Source organism: Lagopus leucura, unplaced genomic scaffold, assembly GCF_019238085.1.
Source record: "Lagopus leucura isolate 7727_CA_CO unplaced genomic scaffold, USGS_WTPT01 Super-Scaffold_100008, whole genome shotgun sequence".
NCBI classification, from domain to species: Eukaryota; Metazoa; Chordata; class Aves; order Galliformes; family Phasianidae; genus Lagopus; species Lagopus leucura.
Window position 1 is genome coordinate 2,020,796 of NW_024962265.1, and position 24,409 is coordinate 2,045,204.

The window sequence follows — 24,409 nt, forward strand, 5'->3', positions numbered from 1 at the left end:
TGTTTGCTACCATGAGTATTTGCTGCTGTTCCCTGAATCCCTCCTTGGCAGTGCCTTACACTAGCAGTGCTAGTTGTCCAAGGCCAGAGGTTTGACAGAGAACATAATAAATGAAGAGCATGGCAACCGAAGGGCAGTGTAAGAGCTTCATTTAATTTACAGACATGACCACTATGTCCTCCTTGGCTCATATCCCTTGTTTTTGCTGAGCAAATCACTCAGTCATACTTTGATAGCAAGGCCTGGTCCATACACCAGTTCTAGGACCTTTTCTGGCTCACACTGCAATTCCACCAGGAGATAGAACTCTTCTGCTTAATGTTATGAATTGGTCAATGGACATTTATTTAATACTGATATGGAAATATAGAGCTCACAAGAGGAGGGACACTGCAGTACGGTTACAACAATATGTGCATCCCGTTCATATATCAGATGTCAGAGGAACCAGTACTAAAACCAGCCAGCAGAAAGAGGTCTTCTTCTTGCCTTTCTGATGAGAAAGCATATGTCCTTGTTGAAACTCATTAATTTCAATGCAAGTGCTAATAGGGCTGACACACATGCATCTCTCTTTGCAGAAAACATGATCCGTTACACAGGCAGCCCAGACAGCCTCCGCTCCCGCACACCCATGATCACTCCTGACCTTGAGAGTGGAGTCAAGATGTGGCACTTGGTGAAGAATCACGAACATGGTGACCAAAAAGAAGGTGACCGGGGCAGCAAGATGGTTTCTGAGATCTACCTGACAAGGCTACTCGCCACCAAGGTATATGGAGGGAGAAGGGAAAAGGGTGAGGAATGGGCTTTTGAAGGCTGTAGTGTGACTTCTTGCCAACAAGAAATGAGAGACTGCTCAAGGAGTATCAAAGAGGGGATAAAAGAGCAGAAGGAAAATAGAGCACTAGAAGTGCTCAGAGTGCAGAGGGAGGGAACTTAAATAAGAAAGCAAAGTCAGGAAAGGGACTTGACAAGTTGAAGACTTGCCCCTAGGGCTGTTCTATGCAGACCCAGGTCGTTCTGTATGTTGCGATCTGTCTGGCTTTCCCAGAACAGCATTATTTGAGTGTTGGCAAGTTCTCCACCTAACTCCTCTTCAAAAGGCTTTATAAGAATATGGGCAGAAGAAACTGTCTGTATTTCTATCTGCTGTTCCACCCCCGGATCTCTTGGTGGTGGTGCTTTCCTTGGAGAAGCTTGCATTAGTGGAGAGGGCACAGTGCTTTTCTTTTGCATCACAGAAGGAATCAGGGCAGGTGGGGAGGCAGGCATTTAATCAGACAGATCCCTCTGCAGTCCTGCAATCCTCTCACAGTGCAGTGCATCTCTGTGCCCAAATTTCTCTGACACATGAGTTATCTTGATGCAGCCCAGAAGTGGAAACTGCAGCTGTGGCTCAGGTGGGCTAATCAGTGTTATCTCACACCATTCTGGGCAGGATTAAACCGAGGAGCAATCAAACAGCCCAATCTTTCTTCCTTCTCTAAAGTTTTGACTATTATCATTTCCTGTCAGGGTGTCAACAGGCACAAACATGATTATATTTATTCATGCAAACACCATCTGAGCTTGCTGATCTGGCAAGTCTCCATTATATGTGTAAGTCCTACTGTAAGTTTTACCTGCACATTTTTTCCTCAGCCCGTGGTGTCAGTCTCTTCTCTCTGCCATCTCTGTTGTGGTGGGATTCAAAGTACTTACATGGATCACATAATATAGCAAGAAAATGATGATCCCCAGGGCCTCAGTCCCAGATTAAACCAGTGGTCACTGGACCAGTGCTGATGTACACTATCTGGGGATATGTCCCCTGCTCTGACACTGAAGTGCTTTTGGTTTATTCCGGATCACAAATTCAACACTTGCTTTTTTTTCTTTTTTCTATAAAGATGGCTGGGGAACAGCTGCAAAACTTGCACAGTAACAGAAAGGCTGGTGGTTTATGGTTTCCCCTCTTGGGCTGAGCAATTTTCTATCATCATCGTGACCATTTGAGGCAGGGAAAGAGGAGAGAGACCAGTTGCTGGTAATACAATCCCAGGGAACACTTAGTTAAACTGACAATGATTTTTATTCTAGTAAATCCCTGACCTCTGAGACCTACAGTCTCTTGCCTAAAAGCTTCAGAGGTTTTCTTTGCATTTGTGTGGGTGAGCATGTGGAGAACTAATTCCCTCTGGAAAGTGAACCCGAGGGCAGCTCTTCGATGTCAGAGCAACGAGATTTCCCCTCGGGGTCCTTTCTGAGTCAGAGATGCTACGGGGCTTTATTCACCATGTAGGAGTTCACACAAGCAAAAGGCACCTCTGTTTGTTTCCCAAATAATAAATCAAGTGGTGAATCAGCAAGAGACACCAGCTTTCTAATTAAGTACTTGTTAATGCTATGTAAACTTGAGCCACTCTGATGGAACCTGGTGTTTCATTTCTAGTAAAAAGGAATTTCTTTCCTGGGTCTGCAGAGAAAGGGAAGGATTTTATTTTTCAGCTGAGGAAATTTTGTATTATTTTGGAATTTTTGTTATTTTGGCAACCATATGGTTTATCCACATATAAATGACCTTGCTGCTTTGATGGCAGAATCAATTTTCACAGGCTACCTCAGCTCTTCAACTGCCTCTTTCTCCAGGCCTGGGCAGCCTCTGCTATTTTAGCCCTTCATGTCATTACTGGAGGTCAGCTGTTCTCATCAGCTGGTCCAGAGTGGTTCTGTAAGCACATGAGGACACCATTGCAATCTCTGTAGCGGATGTTATCACAGAATCACAGTTTCAGGTTTGGAAGAGACCATCAAATCTAACCCCCCCTGCAAAAGCAGGTGCCCTACAGTGGGTCACACAAGAAGGGGTACAAACAGGTCTCCATACAGTTTGCCCACGTCTCTGGGCAACTTGTTCCAGTGTTCCATCACCCTTAGGTAACCATTTTGTCCCTTGAGCAGTAACTGACATATCCATGCATTGTTCCTAGGGCTTGACTTGGTCCCGTGACAGTGTGTAGTAAAATACAAGTAATTAAGATGAAGTTCTTGGTTTTTGTTATACTAATGCATAATGGACAGCCATCTTCTCCAGTCACTGTTGTCCTATTTGTATCATTAAAACCTTATTTTCTTCTCTGCCTGGCTTCTATCCCCAGTTTGAGAATGGGCCATGTACGAAAACCAGTATAGAAAATAGGTAGGTTTTGGCTCACATATACATCAAGGCTGTTGAGTTTAGGATGCAGAGAAGATAAAATTTGGAGGGAACAGGTGAGTGCCTTCCCATCACCATCCCATCTTGAGATGGGATATGGTGTTCCACCACATTTCATACACCTTCCCTGTGTGTCAATAACAGAGAGAACAAGTATATCTTCCCTATCCCATTCAGTTGTTAGCCGTAAGTAACAGATATTATGAAGATGCAGATGTCAGACATCTCATGTCGTGTTTAACAGCTTTTAAATGGTTCTTGCTTTTCAAGCATATTTCCTGAATCTGATTTATAGACACACTCTATTTTCAGTAGGATACCAAATTTAAACATCCTCTTCCTACTTGGTGTCCCATACTCTTCTCTCCTTCTCCCAACAGGGAACTCTCCAGAAATTTGTAGATGACCTCTTTGAGACCATCTTCAGCACAGCTCATCGTGGCAGTGCACTTCCCCTGGCTATCAAATATATGTTTGACTTCCTGGATGAACAAGCTGACAAGCACAACATCCATGACCCCCATGTGCGGCATACTTGGAAGAGCAATTGGTGAGTGAGACAGGTCTGTTACCAGGACCTTGATTAGAAGGAGAAGAGTGGGATGTGTGATTTAGGATATGGGTGGTGGGGAACGTGGGTTCAGCATGCCAGATTCAGTCTTCTCAAGCTGATGGAAGTGTATCCAAAATCTAAAGGATGTTCTCAAGGGTAGAGTGCTTTGACTATAGATCCCAGTTTGTTCTGTGTTACATGGGGGTAGTTGTATTTCTGAATGACCTCATGAGAATATAGGAGGCAAAATTGTAAGTGTTTCATTACAGTAGTGTTCAGGCCCATAGGGATCTCTGGGGATTCATGGAAGAGCGCTTCTGTCTTCTTCTGCCCTGGGTGTTTGAACTCCCACTACAGTCACTGGGGGCCTAGAGTTACTTTTTGTTGCCTCCAGAGGCATCTAGTACTGTTTGAGACTTTTAAAGTGTACCAAAGGGAATATGCAGTGCCTACAGGAGACTTGCGCCCTCCTGGGGTGTTAGATGGAGACGAGGAGATACCTTAAAGCATATGAAAAGGTATTCAGTACTTTGAGGGTTTGTAGTTGGATGTAAGTCTTTTTCAATGAGTGACAAAGGTTGACATCAGCTCACTGCTCTATTCAGCAGGTAGAAACCCCTCACTGTACATGTAATAGGACAGCAGGGTAAAGTCAGTACTGGTGGAGGAAGGATCTTTGCAGCACCCCTCTGCTGAATGTCCCTGTTGGAAAGAGTCCCTGGGGAACTGTTCCCTCCCCTTTCTCTGTGCAAATACAGAGATTATGAAAGGAACAGCAGAGGAGAGCCATGGGGCTCCCAGCTCATGCATTTTTTTCCTTTTACCAGCCATGCTGATGGCAGGTCGTCACAGCGCTGTGACATAAAAAAAGAAACCCCATGCACCAAAGAGGCTTTCAACTAATGAAACATTAGCATATTATTAACATTATCTGCAGCACTAATCTAAGGCTGATTGCAGCCACTCAGACTAAATGAGCAGGAGGTTTATTTAAGGGGAGGGGGGGGGGGGGAAGGCAGAATGTGTATGTATTGGAAGGGGGGAACAGGGGCAGTATGAAGAAATCTGTTCAATCAGATTAAATTAACTCTAAGTGACATCATGGGCTTCATTATTCCCAGCGAGGGACATCATCCTCCCATCCCCTCCCCACAGCCATACGTACGTGCAGGCTGTGCTTGTCCTCACTGTGGCTGTACTTAGTATACAAACAATCTCAGAATTTTGGCACAGTTCACTCATTCAGCTCTTCCCTTAAGAGATGAACCTCCATTCCCAGCCTAAAAGGTTTCCTTCCCGCAACACCCATTAGGTCTCACTGCCAGCATCTCCCACTCCTGAACTTCTGTCCTCTCCCTAAACAAGGTTGGTTTGGCTGATGAGAGTAGCTGTGTGAGGCTTTCCTCACATTTGCTGGCTGAAGATACTACATATTTGTTTAGGAAAATGTGGTACCATCTCTCTGTCACCTGAAGGGTATCAAATGCGGATATGAATTGTTTATGGTGCTATGAACATGTGAGGGTAATGAACAAATTGGAGGAACTTAGAATCTGAGGAATTTAGCCTGAATATCAGATGAATTTTTTATACTGAAGAGTTATTCATATCTGGGAAAGTGCAAATGTTGGAAGTTACCTTACGAGTCTACCTAGCATGAAGACAGAGAGACAACAGTTTGATAATAATGACACATCTCAGCTCTTAGGCCATGATCATATGAATGCATTTGCTCTGACACAAAAGGCTTGAGGCAAAAGCTGGAGGTAGATACCTCAGGACATCTGACACAGATGAACAGCTCTTTTAAGTATGAGGGGGAAAAACGAGGGGAAAGCCTTTGAATTGCAATTGGAATAGCATTTCTACGGTTAGGGCAGATAAATTTTCATTTCAAAGGTTGCAACACTTGTTCCCCGTTCTTATTTTTCTCCTTGTGGCAACAGGGTTTTCTCTGCCACATAATAACTGCTTTATGCCCAGGGTGTTGGGATCATACACAAGCTTGGACTTGAGCTGTGTAACTGAACAGTACATGACACACAGCGCCTGTCAACCTGGCATCTGTACCTACCTTTTTTCCCATGGTGTTACCATGAGGCTAAAAGCCAAGTGGTAATTGGCTTTTAGCCTCAAAAGTGCCTGTTGCTTACCATAAGTTGTGTGAATGAGATGTTTATTCTCATGTGATGAAGCAACCAACAGCAGCTAACCTCACATTTGCACCCTAATATAGGGAAGTGAGGAGATATTTCCATCACCTCGAATATACTTTCATTAATATAATCTCATTAATTTATGTGCAACCTCAGTAAGATGACTGTGACTTTAGGAGTGACCAAATTGGCCTGTGAGGATAACAGGGACAAAACTCATTCCTGAAGTGACTCTTGTGCACCCTGGAGTCCTACAGGGGTAGATCTACCCCTACAGCGTAGATCTATTGTATGTCAATGACAGAGTTGATATCCCAGAATCCCTGTCTCCATGCCTTGATCTTTAATTCCTATCCACCAGTCAGCTTTGCAACATCACAAGACAAAGCTTATGAAACTTGCAATTACTGACTCGCCTTTTCCACATTTCTCACCTGACAGCCTGCCATTACGGTTCTGGGTTAACATGATCAAGAACCCACAGTTTGTCTTCGACATTCACAAGAATAGCATCACAGATGCCTGCCTCTCTGTAGTGGCTCAGACATTCATGGACTCCTGTTCAACCTCAGAGCATCGTCTGGGCAAAGACTCACCCTCCAATAAGCTTCTGTATGCCAAGGACATCCCCAGCTACAAGAACTGGGTAGAAAGGTGAGTTTTGGCTCTAGAAATGGGAATAACCTAAGTAAGTTGTAAAATGAAGCCTTGCATCATGGATGGAGGTAAGAGGTATCTTCAGTATTGAGTTTGGTAGCTGCTTCTGGGCTTTTTTTCTTTGATTAATGACCATGTAGAAAGCTCTGTTTGCCATTTATTCCCACATGCTGTACAGCGCATATAGAAATTTAATTAGATGTGTGAACTGAAGGTGTTTGCCATCACTGTTTCTCTTGAGGAGAAACTGTTGAGAAGAGGGAGGGAAGGAGGTAGGGAAAGTGACTGCATCTGAGTCCTGTGAGCTTTGTGGACTTGTTATTCTTTCCGTACAGACCAGAAGAAGGAGTAGCATTTCTCCCAGCATCATTGTGACAGTCCCCACACTGCCTGGATCTCAGGGGTCACAATTATCATCCCGTACTCTGAGTCCAGTAGCTGCCCATGGCAGCTCTTCTGTAATTTGGATGCCATGGAATTGTCAGATTAGTGACTGACGCTCTGCAGGTACTTTCTGAAAGGTCAGAAGTCTTTCTGAGCATTTTATACATATCTGCGGGAACCTGCAGTTTTACTGTTCAATTTACTGCGCTAAAGTTCACTCTCTGACAAAGCTACCCTACAGGAAATACAACTAAGACAACTATTCCTACAATACATAGGGATTTCAGTTCCTCTAAGATTCTCTGCAGGATGAACAATAGCACATCTTGTACTCCTTTCAGCAAGACATTGTCTGCTGGAACAAGCCTTGCAGAAGCTGATCTGTGCTTTGTTTTCCAATATGTCACACTTGCCTGGCATTATTGACAGGTTTGGGAACTGCACAGATGGAGAATGATCGCTGTTCTGTAAATACAACGATGGGTTTATCTTACAGATCATTCCTGTACAACAGCATCCCATGTTCAGCAGTGATTTGTCTTGCTTGACTTCATAGGCATTGGCTAAAACTGATGTCACCATGCAGGTAATATGAGACCTTTGCTGCAGTAGGCATACTTTGCTGTAAACCAGTCTATCCTCTGGTGGGTAAGATTTTCTCTAATTTTGCGAAAGCAGAGCACAGCTGATGAAAGAGCTCTGTACTCCAGTCAGCATGAGGTGAATTTCTTACAATAATGCTCCCATTGGTTTCTGATTTGTCCGGACAATTATTTTTAGATGTGGTTAAACACTTCTGCAAATGTCATTTCTAGGCAACCTGTAAGGCTCTTAGAAACTACCTTGCTTAATTATGACCTACTTCTAGTACTGTGTCCAAGTTTCTTGATATGTATTCAGATTGATTGCTGGATTGACCTGGATAGGTGGAAAGAAGTGTTTGAGATTTATTTAGAAGCAGTAGATTTGCACTAGCAGTGACCCAGCAGTGTCATATTCCTGTAACCTGTGTAGTGTATGTAGTTGATGGGTGGTTCATAGAACCACAGAGTCATTTGAGCTGGAAGGGACCTTGAAAGGTCAGTTAGTCCAATCCTTTTGCAATAAATAATGACACTTACATCTCAATCAGGTTGCTCAGAGCCCTGTCAACCCTGAGTTTGAATGTCTCTAGGGACGGAGCATCCACTACCTGTTCCAGTGCTTCACCAATCTTATCATATATATATTTTTTTCTCCTACCCAGTCTAAATTGACCCTCTTTTAGTTTGAAACCATCTCCTATTGTCCTATCACAACAAAGCCTGTCCCAGAATACTGACCCCCTGTGGGACACAACATGTCACTGATCTTCACCCAGACATTGAGCCATTGTTCACCACTCTCTCTGAGTACTATCTCAGAACTAGATCCCCTCCACTGAATAGTTCACCCATCAAATCCATATCTTTCCAATTTAGAGAGAAGGATATTGTGGGGGAACCCTGTCAAAGGCCTTCCTGAAGTCAAGATAGATTACATCAGTGGCTCTTCCCTTGTCCATTGTTGTAGTTACACCATTGTAGAAAGCTACTAAGTTGGTCAGGCAGGACCATAGCTTGGTGAAGCTATGCTGCTTGTCTTGTATCACCTCCCTCTCTTTCATGTGTGTTAGCATAGCTTCCAGGAGGAAATGTTCCACAGTCTTCCTTGGCACAGAGATTAGGCTGACAGGTCAATAGTTCTCTGGGTCATCCTTTCTACCCATCTTAAACATGGGTGCACAGTAGCCTTTTTTCCCACTCACCAGGTACTTCAGCTGATCGCTGTGACTTTTCAAATATTGTCAAGAGTGGTTTGGTCACTAGATGAGCCAGTTCCCTCGGGACTCTAATTAGGATGCATCTCATCGGGATTGATGGACCTATGGATGTTCAGGTTCCTCAGGTGGTTGCAAGCATGATCTTCACATAGAGCAGGAGGGGCAGTGCTCCCCCCATCCCTACCTTCTGAGCCATCTGCTTGAGGGATGTGTGAAAAGAAGTTGCCAGTGAAGGCTGGTTTCTTACTTACAGCTCTGCTTGACTTTATACCCTTGGAGACAGCATGCTTTAGTGAAGAACTGACACGTGAGTGAAGAACAGGATATTAAGATTTTCTGGAGCTCAATCCTGTTGCCCAGTGATCTGCAGTAATACCTGTTGAATTTCTCTGAGTTTTCCTGAGCAACAAACAAGGTACATAACACCTCCTGTTGCTGGTAAACAGCACTGCATTTCTGGGCACAGCATGTATTGGGTTATTATCTGCACTGATGTCTGAAAAACTGTACTAAAACCCAAGGGGAGACCATGACTTTTGGAATATGGTTAGAGCTTCTGCCCTATTAATTCTTTTGTGTGTCAGTGCTACAGTCTCAAAGCAGTGGCACCTGGATGCTGTTGTAGATCAAAGAAAAACTTACTAAGAATGAACAGAATATAATTTTATTTCGTCTTTGAGTTAATTAATTCCTTTTCTCCATGCTGCAACTGTACTCCAATGGCTTTCAGTACTGGTGTGAGTTATTTCTGTAGTCAGTGCCAGCTGGAGGCAGCATCATTCAAGACCACTAGACTTCTTCAAAGACTGAATCATAACTTAAAAAGATTTTCCATCAGGAAGTGTAAGAAGTGGTTGAGTAAATCAGAAGAACCTGAAATCAAATGAAGTTATTTGATGAAGAAGAATCTGTAAGAGGGCAATTAGGCAGCAGTGAATTGTAACCCTTCTTGAAGGCACACTAGAGTAAAAGCCAACTCTTCTCTTTTAATGTGGCTGTTCAGATGGCAGCTGAGCTGGGCTACTCCAAGCCATCTCTTTGCAACTACTGGTTCTTCAGTGTGGAATGTGTCTTTAGGACTCAAAACTCAAAGCAGGCAATTGTCTTAGGACAAGAAATAGCAGAGAAAGCAGCAGACATAAGCAGTCTCCAATTCATGTTAAAATATCTTCCCAACTTTTTAGAGGGTGAAAAGGAAAAGGACATAATGCAGTTTTTGGCCTGACTAATGGTCTGCCTTTACACACTGGTCAACCAGGAGTTTGATTTCAGTGGTCTTTTTCAATGCTATTGGAAGCAGAGCTGGATTCTGTCTGCTGTAGCAAACCCACTGATATATCCTGACCAGTAAAATGCAAGTGCAGCATTCAAATGACCTTTGAAAACGCATGACTGAAAAGCACCTAGGCACAGCCACAACTTGGGATTCCTGCAGCAGAAGATGAGGTGTGGGAGAAGCAAGAGAATTAACTCAGGAAATGGGGATGTACTATTTAGTTTTTGTTGAAGCCATGAGAAGTCACTCTGTGGCTTTAAAACAAGGTGGCAGCTTTTAAAATATCATAATTTTGTCTATTGAGAAAAAGGGGAAAAAATGGGAAAGATAGACCAGATTCTCATCTGACTTCTGTTAGTAAAACTCCATAGGCTTTGCTGAATTTACATTAGAGCAGCTTTAGATCTGCATCTTTTCAAGTTTACTTCAAATGTCCCCTTTGAGCCCAGAAATCTGGAGAACTTGGGAGCATTTGATGCAATCCCCAAGCATTACAAAGTGGAGCCTGTTCTAATTGTGACTGTCTCATTAGCATTCAGCGCCACACTGAAAAGATGACAAAGGGCTGAGGCTGACCTTTCATTTCTCTCCATGCTGCCAAGCTTATGATAACACTTGTTTGAACTTCATTAACACCATTTAATTGCTTGCATCACAATCAATACGATGCTTCCCCACTGAAGCCTGGCACATAGGCATGGATGTAGGAGACTGCAAAGGGGCAGAGCACAAAAAGCAGAAGGCAGAGTTTTTTCCACTGCACACTGGTGCCCAGAATACCTGCAGTGCTGCAAGAAGAGGAATTGGTGCTTTTTTCTCATCCCTGGGGGTATTTGGTCAAGTTTTAGTGTGAGTTAAAAATAGTTCCATAAAGAAAAGCTGGACTTCAATGGAGACACTGCATATATTATTAAGACTCTGAAAATCTTTTAATCAAGGAAGTTCAAAATAGATTTGACATGTTTCAGACTAAAAGAAGTTTAAAGTGACCTTATCAATAGGATTCAGAGTTAAAACATCTGCAGTTCATTATGTTAACCTGAACACAAACACTACCCAACCTAACTGCTGGGACCCGGAGCCTGTGTTTGTGATCTCTTTTCCTTCCTTTTCTTGAAGTAGCCATGTTTTGCATGGTGTTAACTATCTGATGTCAAAGTCTTAAGCTCCCTCAAAAATGCTGTGGGAGCTTGTTTGGAGTATGCAGAATCAATAGTCTGGTCCTAGTTGGTATCTAAACCTATATCACTTTTCAGCCTGTGATGTCAGACTGCAGTCAATAGATGGTCACTGCCAGTGCGGCCATTTTGCAACAACTTTTGGTGACAAAGACAAAATGTACCAGTTTAGTAGAATACAATACACTACACACACCCCAACACTGTAAAGCAGTGAGATTTTTAACAGATATAACCGGGTGACCTTTTAACTCCAAAGGCTTTAAAAGAGAGCATCAAATAACAACTGGAAATGCTTGCTCTATTTTAGAAGCAGTCTTGTGCATCTCTTTTCCCTGACAGAAAGAGGGCTAAAGGGATAGCATACCATAGCATAGCATAGGTCATAGAACCATAGTATGGCCTGGGTTGAATAGGACCACAATGATCATCCAGTTCCAACCCCCTGCTATGTGCAGGGTCGCCAACCAGCAGACCAGGCTGCCCAGAGCCACATCCAGCCTGGCCTTGAATGCCTCCAGGGATCCAGGGGCATCCACAACCTCCTTGGGCAACCTGTTCCAGTGTGTCACCACCCACTGAGTGAAAAACTTCCTCCTAATATCTAACCTAAACCTCCCATGTCTTAGTTTAAAGCTGTTCCCTTGTCCTATCACTATCCACCCTCGTAAACAGCTGTTCTCTCTACTGTTTATACACTCCCTTGAAGTATTGGAGGTCTCCCAGGAGCCTTCTCTTTTCCAAGCTAAACAAGCCCAATTCCCTCAACATTTCTTCATAGGAGAGGTTCTTCAGAGGTGCTCCAGTCAAGGATAAAGGGAGTTGTCAGTAGAGGTCATAAAAAACAGTGCTGGAAAGGGCCTCAGGTCAGCCTGCCCAGCTCCTGCCTTAGGGCAGGATCAGCTCTGTCTCACATCTTTCTGACATGTTTTCTTAAAGTCTTCCAGCAATCGAGACTCTCTTCTCCTTCTCTTTGGCAATCTGCTCCTATGCTTCCCTCTCCTTCACATCAGAGTGGTTTCCCTGTTGGTCAGCCAATAATCTCCCTGGCTTTAATTAAAGCACTGGCCATCATCTCACTGCATCTCCAAGTGTACGGGATATAGTTCACTCCCTCTCTCTCTTCAGCAGCTTTTGTTGTACTTGAAATCTGTTCACTTTTTGTCTCAAATGAAACCAAACAACAAACCTGCCTGATATTTTCTCATTGCAGTATCACACTGCTCTTACATAGTACAGATTTCAGCAAGCAAAATGAAAATTTGTCTATACTCAGAGGGTACAACCTTAGGACCATGTAGACTCTGCACTAAGAGTGCTGTGGAAAGCTTCTGCTCATGGAGAAACTACCAGTTCACTCTTCAGGCACTAACTCAGTGCTGCCCATCCATTCTCTGTCGTTTATTCCGAGACAAAAAAAAAAGCAGGAAAAAGCATGCATGTGCAAAAGAAAATCCTTTTTCTTTGCTGTCGTGCTGTTCATGCTACAATCCAATTAGTGTCCAGCAGCTTGGCCTTGAACCTTTCTCTGAAATGGGATTGATCTGAAGTAACACGGTCTTGTGGCTGCCTGTAGCTGAATCAGCATAAACTCAGACTTTGCAGCTCAGATGCCTCCTAGCAAAGTAAAGCTGTCATGCTTAGTCAATAGAAGGACTGACAACATGTCCTTGCATTGCTTTCACTTGATCCCATCAGAGAGCTGGCCACTAGGTTGTTCCCAAGCTTTCATAGAATCATATCATAGAATTGCTTGAGTTGGAAGGGACCCTTAAGGGGCCATCTAGTCCAACTCTCCTACGACGAGCAAGGACATCTACAGCTAGATCAGGCTTGCTTTCCTTCAGCCATTCTCTGCTATAGCAGTCCACTGTATCCCTCTCATACATTTCTTCCTCCTTCAGTGGTCCGGATACAGCCGGCTATTGCATAACCCTAATTATGTTATTGTTGTAATTGCGTCTGCCGTCTGCGGCACATGGATTCGTTACAAGCTTTTCATATGCTAAAATGATTATTAATGAGTGCAGTCCCAACCCAGTGATGGCACAACAACAGCCATGACAAAAAGATCTTTTGGAAGGCAATTAGCTCCATGCTAAGCCGCCTAAACCACATCTCATGCTGAAAAATTTCAGACTGCAGAAAAATCATTGGCAACATGGCTTTTCTCTTCACTTTGATGAGTTAATGAGCTACTGAGTGGCAGCAGGCACAGTTATTTTTTAGAAACAGCACCACGAAGGAGCCTCTGCAGTTGGTGATGAAGAGAAGAGCAAAAATGCCCTGCCCTGCCCCCAAACAGAGGGCAAGATGCATTCCCAAGGCACAGTGGTATTGCTTTCCTAAAGAAAACGAGACAAAACCAAATAATCCAAAAAAATCAAAGCAGAAACTTCCCAGAGAGAGGTTGAGGTTGTTTAAGTAACAAGAGTAATTGTTTTGTTGAGACTAAGAGGGAGCATTGCTATTCCCATTGCTATGGGCTGTCCTGCTCATGCAGGCTGGGGTGTGCTGCTGTGATAATAGTTGGCCTAGTGATCTCCCATCACCCATGTGAGTTGCCAGTGTGCTTGAGCAAGGGTCATTACAGATTCATAGAATCATAGAATCATTTGAGTTGCAAGGGACCTCTTAAGGTCAGCTGGTACAACTCCCCTGCAGTGAACAGGGACACCTGCAGCTAAAAAAGGTTGCACGGAGCCCCATCCAGCCTGACCTTGAATATCTCTTGAGACAGGGCATTGATCATACCTCTGAGCATTGAGATTCCTCCCAGTTTCTTGAGGCTTTCATTGTTTCTGGTTTAGTAAACAAATTTTCCCTGCCGCATCAGAGAACGAGCAGCCTTGAGGTAAGAAGTCCGCCTCCCCTTGTGATTCAGGGGAAACTCGAGCATGTAAAGGATCTTTAGATATGTATCTGTGATGGTTTCACACTGATGGGCAGCTAAGCTCTACAACATCACTCTCTCACTGCCCCTTGTCAAAAGAATAGCAGGAGAAAATAAGATGAAAAAAGCTCATAGGTTGAGATAAGGACAGGGACATCACTCACCAATTACCGTCATGAACAAAACAGATTCAGCATAAGGGAGATTAATGTAATTTGTTGCCTATTACTGCCTAGACCAAAGCAGAGAGAAACTAGAAGTGAACTAAAAACACCCTCCCATCATCTTCTACCTCCTCCCCATGAGCAGCGGAGGGAATATGGTCAATCCATAATGAACCATTTCAGACACTTCTTGATAGCTCTCTGCTCCTGTTCCATCATGAGGTCCCTCCACTAGGATGACGTCCTTCCTAAAATGATCCTGTATGGGCTTTCCACAGGCTGCAGTTCCTCAAGAAATGTTCCAACATGGGTCCTTACCACAGGGGTGGACTGCTCCACCATGGGCTTCTCTCCATGGGCTGCAACTCCAGAATCTGCTCCTGGAGTACAGCGTCCAGACCCGAAGCCCCAACATGGGAAAGAAGAGAAGCTTTTGGAGAGGGTTCAGAGGAGGGTCATGAAGATAATCAGAGGGCTGGAACACCTTTCTTACAAAGACAGGCTGAGGAAGATGGGATTGTTCATGGAAGGGACGGTTCCATGCCCACATCTACCTGCTCCACCGTGGGTTCCTCCATGGGCTACATGAAGAGATCCGTTCTGCATGGTGCCCCATGGGATATAATGGGACAGCCTGCTCCACCATGGGCTTCTTCACAGGCTCTGACCTCCTTCAAGCCACATCCACCATCATGGGCTACTCCTCTTCACAGGCTACAGCTCCAGCCCAGGGCCTGTGGGGGATTTCCATGGGCTGCAGCATCCTGCAGACCACATCCTCCTTCTCCACCATGGGCTCCTCCACCAGCTGATCTTTACATGCTACCCCACGGGCTGAGAGGAACATCCTGCTCCACCACAGGCCTCTCCTGGCTTATGGTCTCCTTCAGGCTTCATCCACCCTGTGGGCTGCTCTCAAGGAGTTCTTTTCCCAGTCTGTATATGCAGCTGGGATTGCTTTGACTCAAGTGCAACACCTTGCACTTGGCCTTGTTGAACCTCAGTAGGTTTACATGGGCTCACCTTTCCTCTTTGTCAAGGTCCCTCTGAATAGTGTCCCTTCCTTCTGTTGTGTCAACTACACCACTCAGCTTGATGTCATCAGCAAACATGCTGAGGGTGCACTCGATCCCATCATCTATGTCACTGATAAAGATGTTGATGAGAATGGATCTCAAGGCAGACCCTTGTGGGACCCCACAATGACTTTTATGGTCCTTTCCTGATCCAGAGGCCATCAGCTTAGGAGTGCCCATAGGAACTGCATTGTTGAGAAGATTCTTCCCCTGCAATACCTCACATTTTAGCTTTAGCGTGAAAGCTGTCAGCCACAAGGGCAAAGGAAGGCAGTACACAGGCAGTCTTACAAATGCTGGCAGTGAAAATTCAAGGAGCTGTGGGATTTGGTGACAGCTTCACAGTGGTTTTGAAGGCATTAGAAGTATGTAAATGGCAGAGAGACCCTAAGTACCACTGAGGATCTGGGCTCAAATAGAAAGTAAATAAAGACTCAGCAGGAATGTTGTCATCTCCCTGCTAGGATGGTTTAATGTACACATTTATAATTTCTTTAGATAGCATTAATGATGGCTTCACAAGAAACAACTTCTGTATAAATAAATCATCTGTCCATCGCAGAGTTCTGATGAAAGGAGATTGTATGTCTTCTTCCTGTTCTAGCGGCCAGGTTTGATTACTGATACATGCTTTTTCATTTTTTTCCTTTTTTTTTCTTTTTTTCTACCACTTCCACATTATCTTGGTTTGCAGTCTTAATGGGAAAGTACTGCGCAGCTGTATGATAAGGTAAACTGAGGGAGATGGGACACTTTGGTGTGACATTGGGTGACAGCCTTTGGACTGAGTACACTGAAATCACAGCTTGTGAGTTTGTCATGGTTGGAGAGAAAAGAAAGTCTACAGCACCTGATGTTCAAATCATTGCACCCTGTTCTTTCCTTTAGGGACCACTGTGTGCTGCTCTTTGTTGTTCACATAAATCATGGGAATTTCATCTTGCTAGGAGAATCTCTCAGCAGGGCTGCAGAAGGGACTCGGGAGCTTTCAGACCTTTGTGAGTCACAGACCCAGGAGAGCATTGCTACCAAGTGAAAGGGAGACATGAGAAAATTGGAGAAGCTGACTGTATGTGTTCCCTTGTTTCTGTTTTAGGAAGCTCCCATTCCTGCACCCACTATCCCACTGCCATTAGATGAAGGAGCATTTCAACTGGTTGCAAGAACCAAATTGGAAAATGGAGCACAGTGCTACTGCTTTCCTCCACCAGCCTTATTTATTTTTGTTGTGATGTAATCCCCTTCACTTTTCATTTCTTCCAGCAGGAGAGTGCCTATGCAATATTCATAAGGAACTGGGCTCTCCTCCATGGACTCTTCTTAGGCACCATAAATCAGTGCATTTCTCTGCATTGCAGACTTACTTTTCTTTTTGCTTCCCAAAGGTCTATGAAATGTGTTGTTGCACGTGAACGTAGTTTCCTTTGGGTGCCAAGGCACACCTTATGTTTTAGTTGTAAGACTCTAGGGTTCTCAGTAATGTGCATTGGCCTTGAGGATCCTGTTACAACACTCTCATGAATTCTACAATTCCCTGACACTTCCTCTTGTCAGAAGTGTATGCAGAATAGGTCTGATTCTGTCTATCTGCTGATGCTTGGGACTGTTTGAATTTGTTAGGATTGGCAAAAGTCTAGAAATTTCTATTCATCCTGCTCACCAACTGCTACTGGAGGTAGTTCTGTAGGACAGCTTCTCATGGGGTTTCCAGTTGGCTCCTTTCCTCACACACAGCTGTTGAGGCCCAACTGGGACTGGGGGTTAGGCAATTTATGAAATAAAATGAAGCTCAGACCACTCATTATTGAAGTACTGGGACTGGGCAATAATTAGAGCAAGGGACTGAATTAGAATGGAATTTTTGGCTTTTCCTGAGCCCAGAAGACAAGAAGATCTGTCTCCAGGAAGAATAATGTTGTGAATGCTGGAAGCTGCTGTACAATTTATGAGGTTTGCATTAGACTTTCTGTTGAAACTGAGTCTAGATCTGGAAGCAGTCAAGCTGGAAGGCTATGCACAGAGGTGGGAGAAAGTACTGGCTTCTGTGTCTTTCTCGACTGAGGGTTACATCAGCTCATCTCTCTGCAAAACCAGGATAATAACTGAGAATAACATATTGCAATCAGTGAGGATGGGACTGTGGGGCATGAAATCAGACTGAAACCACACTGGAGCTTTCTGGTGTGGAGGGCTTTCCTCCCAGTGCTCCTGCATTCCGTTGTTTTTCACAGGAGACTTCTGCAGCTGCTCGTCTCACTGTCGTACAGAGTATTTTCCCACTTGTATATCTGAAGGATCCTTATCATACAGCACTTCAGCATCAAATTTCTCTGCAGTGGAAGGCAGCCTCCATCTCAGCAGGTGTCTCGATGCTGTTTACAGGACACCTGTCAGCTCTTTTGGCTCCCTGTCCTCTCTGCCTCCTAATTATAAATTTGTGGATTGCTGCAGCTATGGGCTTTTTTTTTTTTTTCTCTTTTTTTTTTTTTTTTTTGTTCCTTGTGCACAAAATGTCAAATTGCAGAAATTAAAAATGTAAATGATGGTGTCTAATTAACCAGTTGACAGCAGAGCACAGCTGCGAGTGACAGTGACTGATTACCTTCTGCAAACCTTGTCCTCCAAGACCTGCCTTACTCAGGGGATGAAGGACTTAAAAAATAGTAACTTCCTTAAAGAGACATTGCTCTGCTGAGAAAGTCTGATGCATGGGCAATGGTCCTGGAGGTCTCCATGTCCAATGGGTAAAGCCCCAATCCTCCTGAACTCGAGGTAGATTTTTCCCAGTCAGAGAGGGATGGAATTCTATTGCTAGAAACGTGATATAACACTAGCAGCATAGCTGTTACTGGGATAGACTGGTTTGAGTGGGGAACATAGATAATCTTAGAAATGTATGCAAATCTAGTAGTATAGATGGCACAGAAAAGGATGTAAGGGAAGTTTTGTGTGTGGGAGCAAAAGCCTGAGGTCTCAGAGGGTGAAGAGAACAGTGGGACTTCCCTATGGGACTGGAGGTTTCAGAGCTTCTGAATGCCTGACAAAGGAGTCCAACAGCAGATCTTATTTCTTTGACAATGTGGATAAAGTTAACAAGATGTTCTTTGGGATCTCAGTCTCAGAATAGGGTTGAGTGATTACAGCATTTATCTATTATTCAGGAATAGTGGCTCACTCTAATTTCTGTTTTAGTCTTCTTCACTGCAAAAGAAGGGTATGACAAGACATATCATTGATGCTCTAGAAGAACCTAAGAGTGTTAAGTTTATTCCATATTGTTGATGGCTTTCAGTTATTGTCTCCATGCTCTGTCCCTTCAAGAAACACTGTAATTCTCTCTCCCAGGTACTATTCGGACATTGCCAAAATGCCAGCAATCAGTGACCAGGACATGAATGCATACTTGGCTGAGCAGTCTCGCATGCATATGAATGAGTTCAACACTATGAGTGCACTCTCGGAAATATACTCCTACGTTGGCAAGTACAGTGAGGAGGTAAGAGCCTCAGAAAGGGAGAATTTCTGCAGAGCCATCAGACAATCCACCCATTCCGATAGCTCAGCATATGGCATGGCTGCCTTTCTTCATCCTGGATGAGGGGATGATGGATTTAGGGAATAAAAAACAAAATCTGGGATCTGGAGAGTTTGTTGGTTTCCCCAGGACTCTTCCATCTGATTCTCCATTGTTTTCATTTTCTGATATTGGTCAATCAAAATTAACTGGCTGTAGCTGATAATCAGAGAAGATCTCCATAAACTCTTCATCACACGTGGCCAAAAGTTGTTGAGGCATATATGCCCAGTTCCATTTACAATACCATAAAGCACCCAACAATGGTCTATCAAACATGAAATGGATGTTATGGGTATCAAAGACCAGATGAGATACCTTAGAACATCTGAAGTGGCATGGCAAGGTAATGAAGAAATCTGCCAAATAATTGATCTTCAAGATGCTAATCCATTTGATTTGTTGCAAAGCAGAGGTTTGCATTCAGCCACATCAGCACCAAACTGCCTGCCTAACTCCCTTCTGGCTGACTGACCTGCATTGTATGATCTAAGCTAAGTTTGGGGCTCACTTTTCTCGTAGGGAAAATTAACCCTCATCTGTTGCTGAAAGGTACTGGACTTAGTTGTTTTGAAAAATAAATATAAAAACAGAGCCATGTCACTTCTTTCTCTCTCTTTTTCCAGATTCTCGGAGCCCTTGATCAAGATGACCAAGCTGGGAAACAGAAACTTGCCTACAAACTTGAACAAGTCATAACCCTCATGAGCATAGACAGCTGAGAACTGTCCTGCCAGGGACACCCTGGGAGGGATAAACCAAGTCGTGCCTCACTCAAGATCATCATCTTTACCAAGTGCAAGTTTTGATTGGCTGTAAGCAGAGTCACCTGAACAGCACTCCTCTCTCTCTCTCATTTCTTTCTCTTTCAAAATCTGTGGACAAAGTGAGAAATCCCCAGGGGTTACAAGAAAAGATTGCAGAGGAATCTTAGCTCTGGGGATATCAAGACATTTAGGTGAAGCTCTCATTTTCACAGCTTCCCTTCTGCCTTTATTCTACAAGAGAAAAAAAAAGAACAATTCCACAGAAACAAAGCAAGACAAAACAAAACCCTCCCCCAGCATCGCATCATCACTCTGCAGATGGGAAATCGAGAGGTCACCTCTGTCATGCTGCTTTAACTGCCCTCCTGGGGATGTAGCCTCCGGAGTGGACATAGAAATGAACTCAGTATTACTAAATGTCTCCCCAACCGGAAGGCAGCTTGCCTGCAGGGATCCTGAAGGGTAGGAGGAAGTCAAGATCCTCTCCTGCAGAGCCATTGCAACTCTATCTCTTGATAGGGACCCACTGGGAGAGGAACACCAAGGCTCCCCGCAAAATGCCACAGCTCCGCCAGAGTGGGAACACTGTGGCTCTTATCTGCCTGGGCAAACAGCGGTGTAGTTGCTCTCTTGGGGCAGTAGAAGGGTCAAGAAGGGAGGATGGAGACTAACAGTCTCCTGCCCGTGTGATTCATATGGTTATTCTTATTTTTCAAAGAGACATGTGTTCCCCTCCGTCTTTCCCATTGTGTCCTGTTGGTCGTAGCACTGCTGCAAAAATGCTCTCTCTTCTCAGTGGCATCCCGTTGGTGGTGTTTCTGTTCCTTCTGGCAATGGACAGCACAGCATCTCCTTTGCCCCACCTCAGCTTGGAAAGCAGGAATCACAAGTCTCGCTTTGTTCCAGACAAGGAGCATGGCCTCAAAAAAACCAACCAGAGGGTTTTTTTTTTAAGCTGTTTGTTCTTTTCATTTTTATTTCCACAACTGAAACAAAGCTATTGTTGTTTTTTTTTTTGGTGGAATATAAGAAGGATATTAAAGGGCTTGCTGTGAAGCAAGGTAGTGCATAGGACTGATGGTAGAAGCCTTCCTTCAAAGTCACTCTGAAGAGGAAATATCATCATATACTTTGGAAGGAAATCTTGGAAGAAGCCCAAACGAAACACTGCAAAATTTTCTTCCATCTAGATACTCCAAGTCAAACTGCATGTTTTCTGGAGATGCGCAAACTATTGTAAGCTCATTTGCCTTTTGGTGCCAACTCCTGGCCCTTGCTCTTTTACATTCTGGAACCAGCAGTCCTTGTTGAAGGCACAGTTGCTGACTGTGACGTGTTTGCTCTCTCTTTGCACTTCCTATCCTTTCACAGATCATTGTCATCACAGGACAAGGATGGGTGATCACCTTGTTCTTTCCTCTGTTCGGCTCCTCCAGAAGATCTACATCTCAATCTATTTCAATGCCAACCAAATAGGAATGAGCTCCTGCATCCCTTCTGCATTTGGCCAGTTTCTCCTGCAGCTGCTGGCCTGTTTAACGCTGTGGTTCATTGCAGTGGAAGAACCATTGCTGCAGAGCCTTGAGGGAACTGGAAAACCTTGGATCTGGTATACCACAGAGGCAGAAGCCAGGTCTGTGTTGATCTCGCCTGAATGGTGCTCAATAACAAGTGGAGGATTGGCATCGTGTAATGAAGAATCAGTCCTCATCCATCTTTCACTATCCTCCAAGCTACAGCCTTGGTTTACTTTGCATCTGGGTAGATGAAGGGGTAAAGACAGGGTGTGTAAATTGATTATGGAACAAGTGTATTTGGTTTTGTTCATGCTTCTTGCTAGCAAGCCTGAACCTCTTCAGAGCAATGGCTCATAAGTGTGTGTGAAGGAGGAAGTGGTGCAGGCAGGGGTCAGATAGCAAGCAGATTCCATTCAGCCAAACATACACATGTAAGAAAGTGTTTCTCAAACCATTTAAAGAACAGCAGTCCAAAACTGGGTGCATGTATGGGGGGAGAATATCACAAGATTCATACTGAAACAGCAAACTTAGGGACACGTCTTGGTTTTAAAACCCCAGACATTTCTCTTTATTATAATTATTATTATTTTGTGTGTGTGCGTGTGTGTATCTGTGTGCGTGTGTGCGTTATTTCCTTTTTAATTTTGCTTGCTTTCTGTTTGATCGCTGAGCTGATGGACTCATCATGCACCTTATGGACATCTCAGCATTTTTAAGAGGCCTGCGCAATGGGGATGATTTGGTTTGGTTGGCTCTGCCATGGTTTTGTTGATCCATTTTGTAATGCTGGGGCATGTTCCAGATACATTGATTATGGCTGTGAAAGTGGGGGTAGATGTCCCACCAGAGCCAGCAGTAAGAAAACTGCAACAACAACACAAACACAATATTTTTTATAAGTACATAAAAAGGAAAATTAAAAAAAAAAAAAAAAAAAAAAAAAAAAGGAAGAAACCAAAGGTTTTGACAAACAAAGTGCCACGAAAGATAAATATGGACCCTATTGTCATGCCTTGTACTCACAGCTGGAAGGTAGGAGTCTAAGGACAAATAGCTGGCTTGGAGGGAATTGGTTATGAGTGATGGGCTATACTGCCTGGACATGTGCATACAAAAGGAAAAAGAAGCTGTTAAAAAAGAAAGAAAAAAAGAAAGAAAGAAAGAACGAAAAAAAAACAAATAATCAAAGTGAACTGGCATAATCCTGCACTGTTACTGAAGTCAGAGGAACACCACAGGAGAAATCTGAGACTCACCTTGCTTCTTTTTGATGTTTTCAGGGCTGTGTTTTTGTTTTATTATGGTTGTTTTCCACTGTTGCTGGTTTATTTCTTCTTGCTGGTACAGAGTTTTTCAGCTGTAAAAAAAATATACGTATATTTCAAGAAAAACTTGAACACCTCAGAGACACTGAGAATGATACGCTTACGGGAAATGGGAAGCACCATGAGATTGGTATCTTGATCCCTCCCGAGTTCCCATTTAGGCATTTCCTTTTTCTCTCAACTCTCTTCTCTCTCCTACCCCAGGATTTGAAAGAAGATTTTGTATTTCAATTCTTTCATCTCCTCCTCCTTTTCGTTTTACTTCTTCATTTTCTTCTTTAACTTTGGTGCTTAAGATGGTTTTGGTTTTCACTTGGAAAAATGGTCCAGAATTGTGGTGTAAATGTGTGGGCTTTGTCCTCTGTCCCATTTGCTGTCCTCCTCCTTTCCATCCACTGTTCCAGCATCTACCACAGTCTACGAGAGGTCTCGGCATCTTTCTTCCCACCCTCACCTGTTTGAGCTAATTATTTTTCTAAATGCATGTGAAATACAATTAAAAACAAAGACACAAGCAGAAGAATGAGCCCTACTATGACATGGATGGGTTCTTTTCCTCTTCCTTTACCTTGTTACCCCCCAACTCCTCACTTTACCACAACCTTGACCAAAAGTGTGCCATGTGAGTTGTATTTCACACTGGTTTTCAAGCCTCACAGTAAGAACAGGAGACAAAACTCCCAGAAGTTGACAGGTTACTGTTGTACAGATAACTGATTGATGTTTCCATTTTTTCTCAAACACTGCAATCAACACAATGAATATTGGCACTTTCAGTACCATCAGTAATATGGAAAGAGAATGTGAGTGAAGACTCCTTGTGGTCCGTCTTGAAGAGCAGAGTTTTTTCCATTGCAGAGTTTGCTTTGAGAATTGGTGTCTAGGGGTGAGGAACCATTCTGCAACATACAGTATCCTCTTTGTAAGTGCATTCACCTATCAATGTCACAGTGAGCTGAGGCACAATCCATCATGTCACGTCCTTTTGCAGCTTGAGCCATCAAACTGGAGTTGTGGGAAGAGTTATCTAGAAGAAGGTGTTAGAGATTGGTAGCTCTTGAACAAACAGCATGTGAGAACTAGGAAAAAGGAGAAATGTAGACTCTCAAGGGCATCTTCATCTCCTAACACACATCAATCCTTCTCTTCCCACACTTCACTCTGTCCTGAATATATTTGAAGATTTGGTCCATTCTGGCATACACCAGCCTTGCTCCATTGGGCTTAAGCCAATTTTCAACATCTTAACCCCTGCAGTTGTCTTGCCATACCTCTCAACACTAGAGAACATAAAAAGTAGTTTCAACATGAAGAGGATTTACTAGCAGAATTCAGATTGGTATTTGTTTTAATTGAAATGTGCTTACTGAAAGTTTTAGATCTTGTGCATTACAGGGAAAAAGACAGGATAATATTATTGTTTTTATTATTTATAATTATGCTATTGAAAACTGATAGATAAAGTTATAGAAATCCACGGTCACTCCTACTGTTGAGTAAATCAACCTAAATAGTACAGAGAATCATAGAATTATAGAATGGTTTGGGTTGAAAGGGACCTTTCAGATCATCTAGTTCCAACCCCCCCTGCTATAGGCAGGGACACCTCCCACTAGAGTAGGTTGCTCTCAGCCCCATTCAGCCTGGCCTTGAATGCTTCCAGGGAGGGGATATTCACAACCTCAGTGGGCAGTATTAGCTAAATGCTGGGATACCTATGGTGTAACAACCTAAGAAAAAGCAGGTAATGCCAAGAGCAAAGTTTTACTTTGTTTTAAAGTAAGCCACAACACAAAATGCAGATCTGTATTTTCACATGGAATATGAAGAGCTTTGAGAAGAAATACTTCTATGTGGAATATTCGTCCAAAGGAAGTCTAAAAACC

At 43.5% G+C, this 24,409-nt stretch overlaps 1 protein-coding gene across 1 annotated transcript in view; it reads left to right on the forward strand.

Moving 5' to 3' along the window:
- The window catches only part of LOC122180603 (plexin-A4), a 155,436-nt gene extending 131,321 nt beyond the window's left edge, over positions 1–24,115 (forward strand). Inside the window, exons 24-28 of the mRNA XM_042872344.1 lie at positions 582–772; positions 3,580–3,749; positions 6,350–6,562; positions 18,683–18,833; positions 19,538–24,115. Of these exons, the coding sequence (XP_042728278.1) occupies positions 582–772; positions 3,580–3,749; positions 6,350–6,562; positions 18,683–18,833; positions 19,538–19,633 (821 nt within the window). The 3' untranslated portion in view covers positions 19,634–24,115. The remainder of the gene's footprint in view (positions 1–581; positions 773–3,579; positions 3,750–6,349; positions 6,563–18,682; positions 18,834–19,537) is intronic.
- The last annotated feature ends 294 nt before the right edge of the window (positions 24,116–24,409 follow it).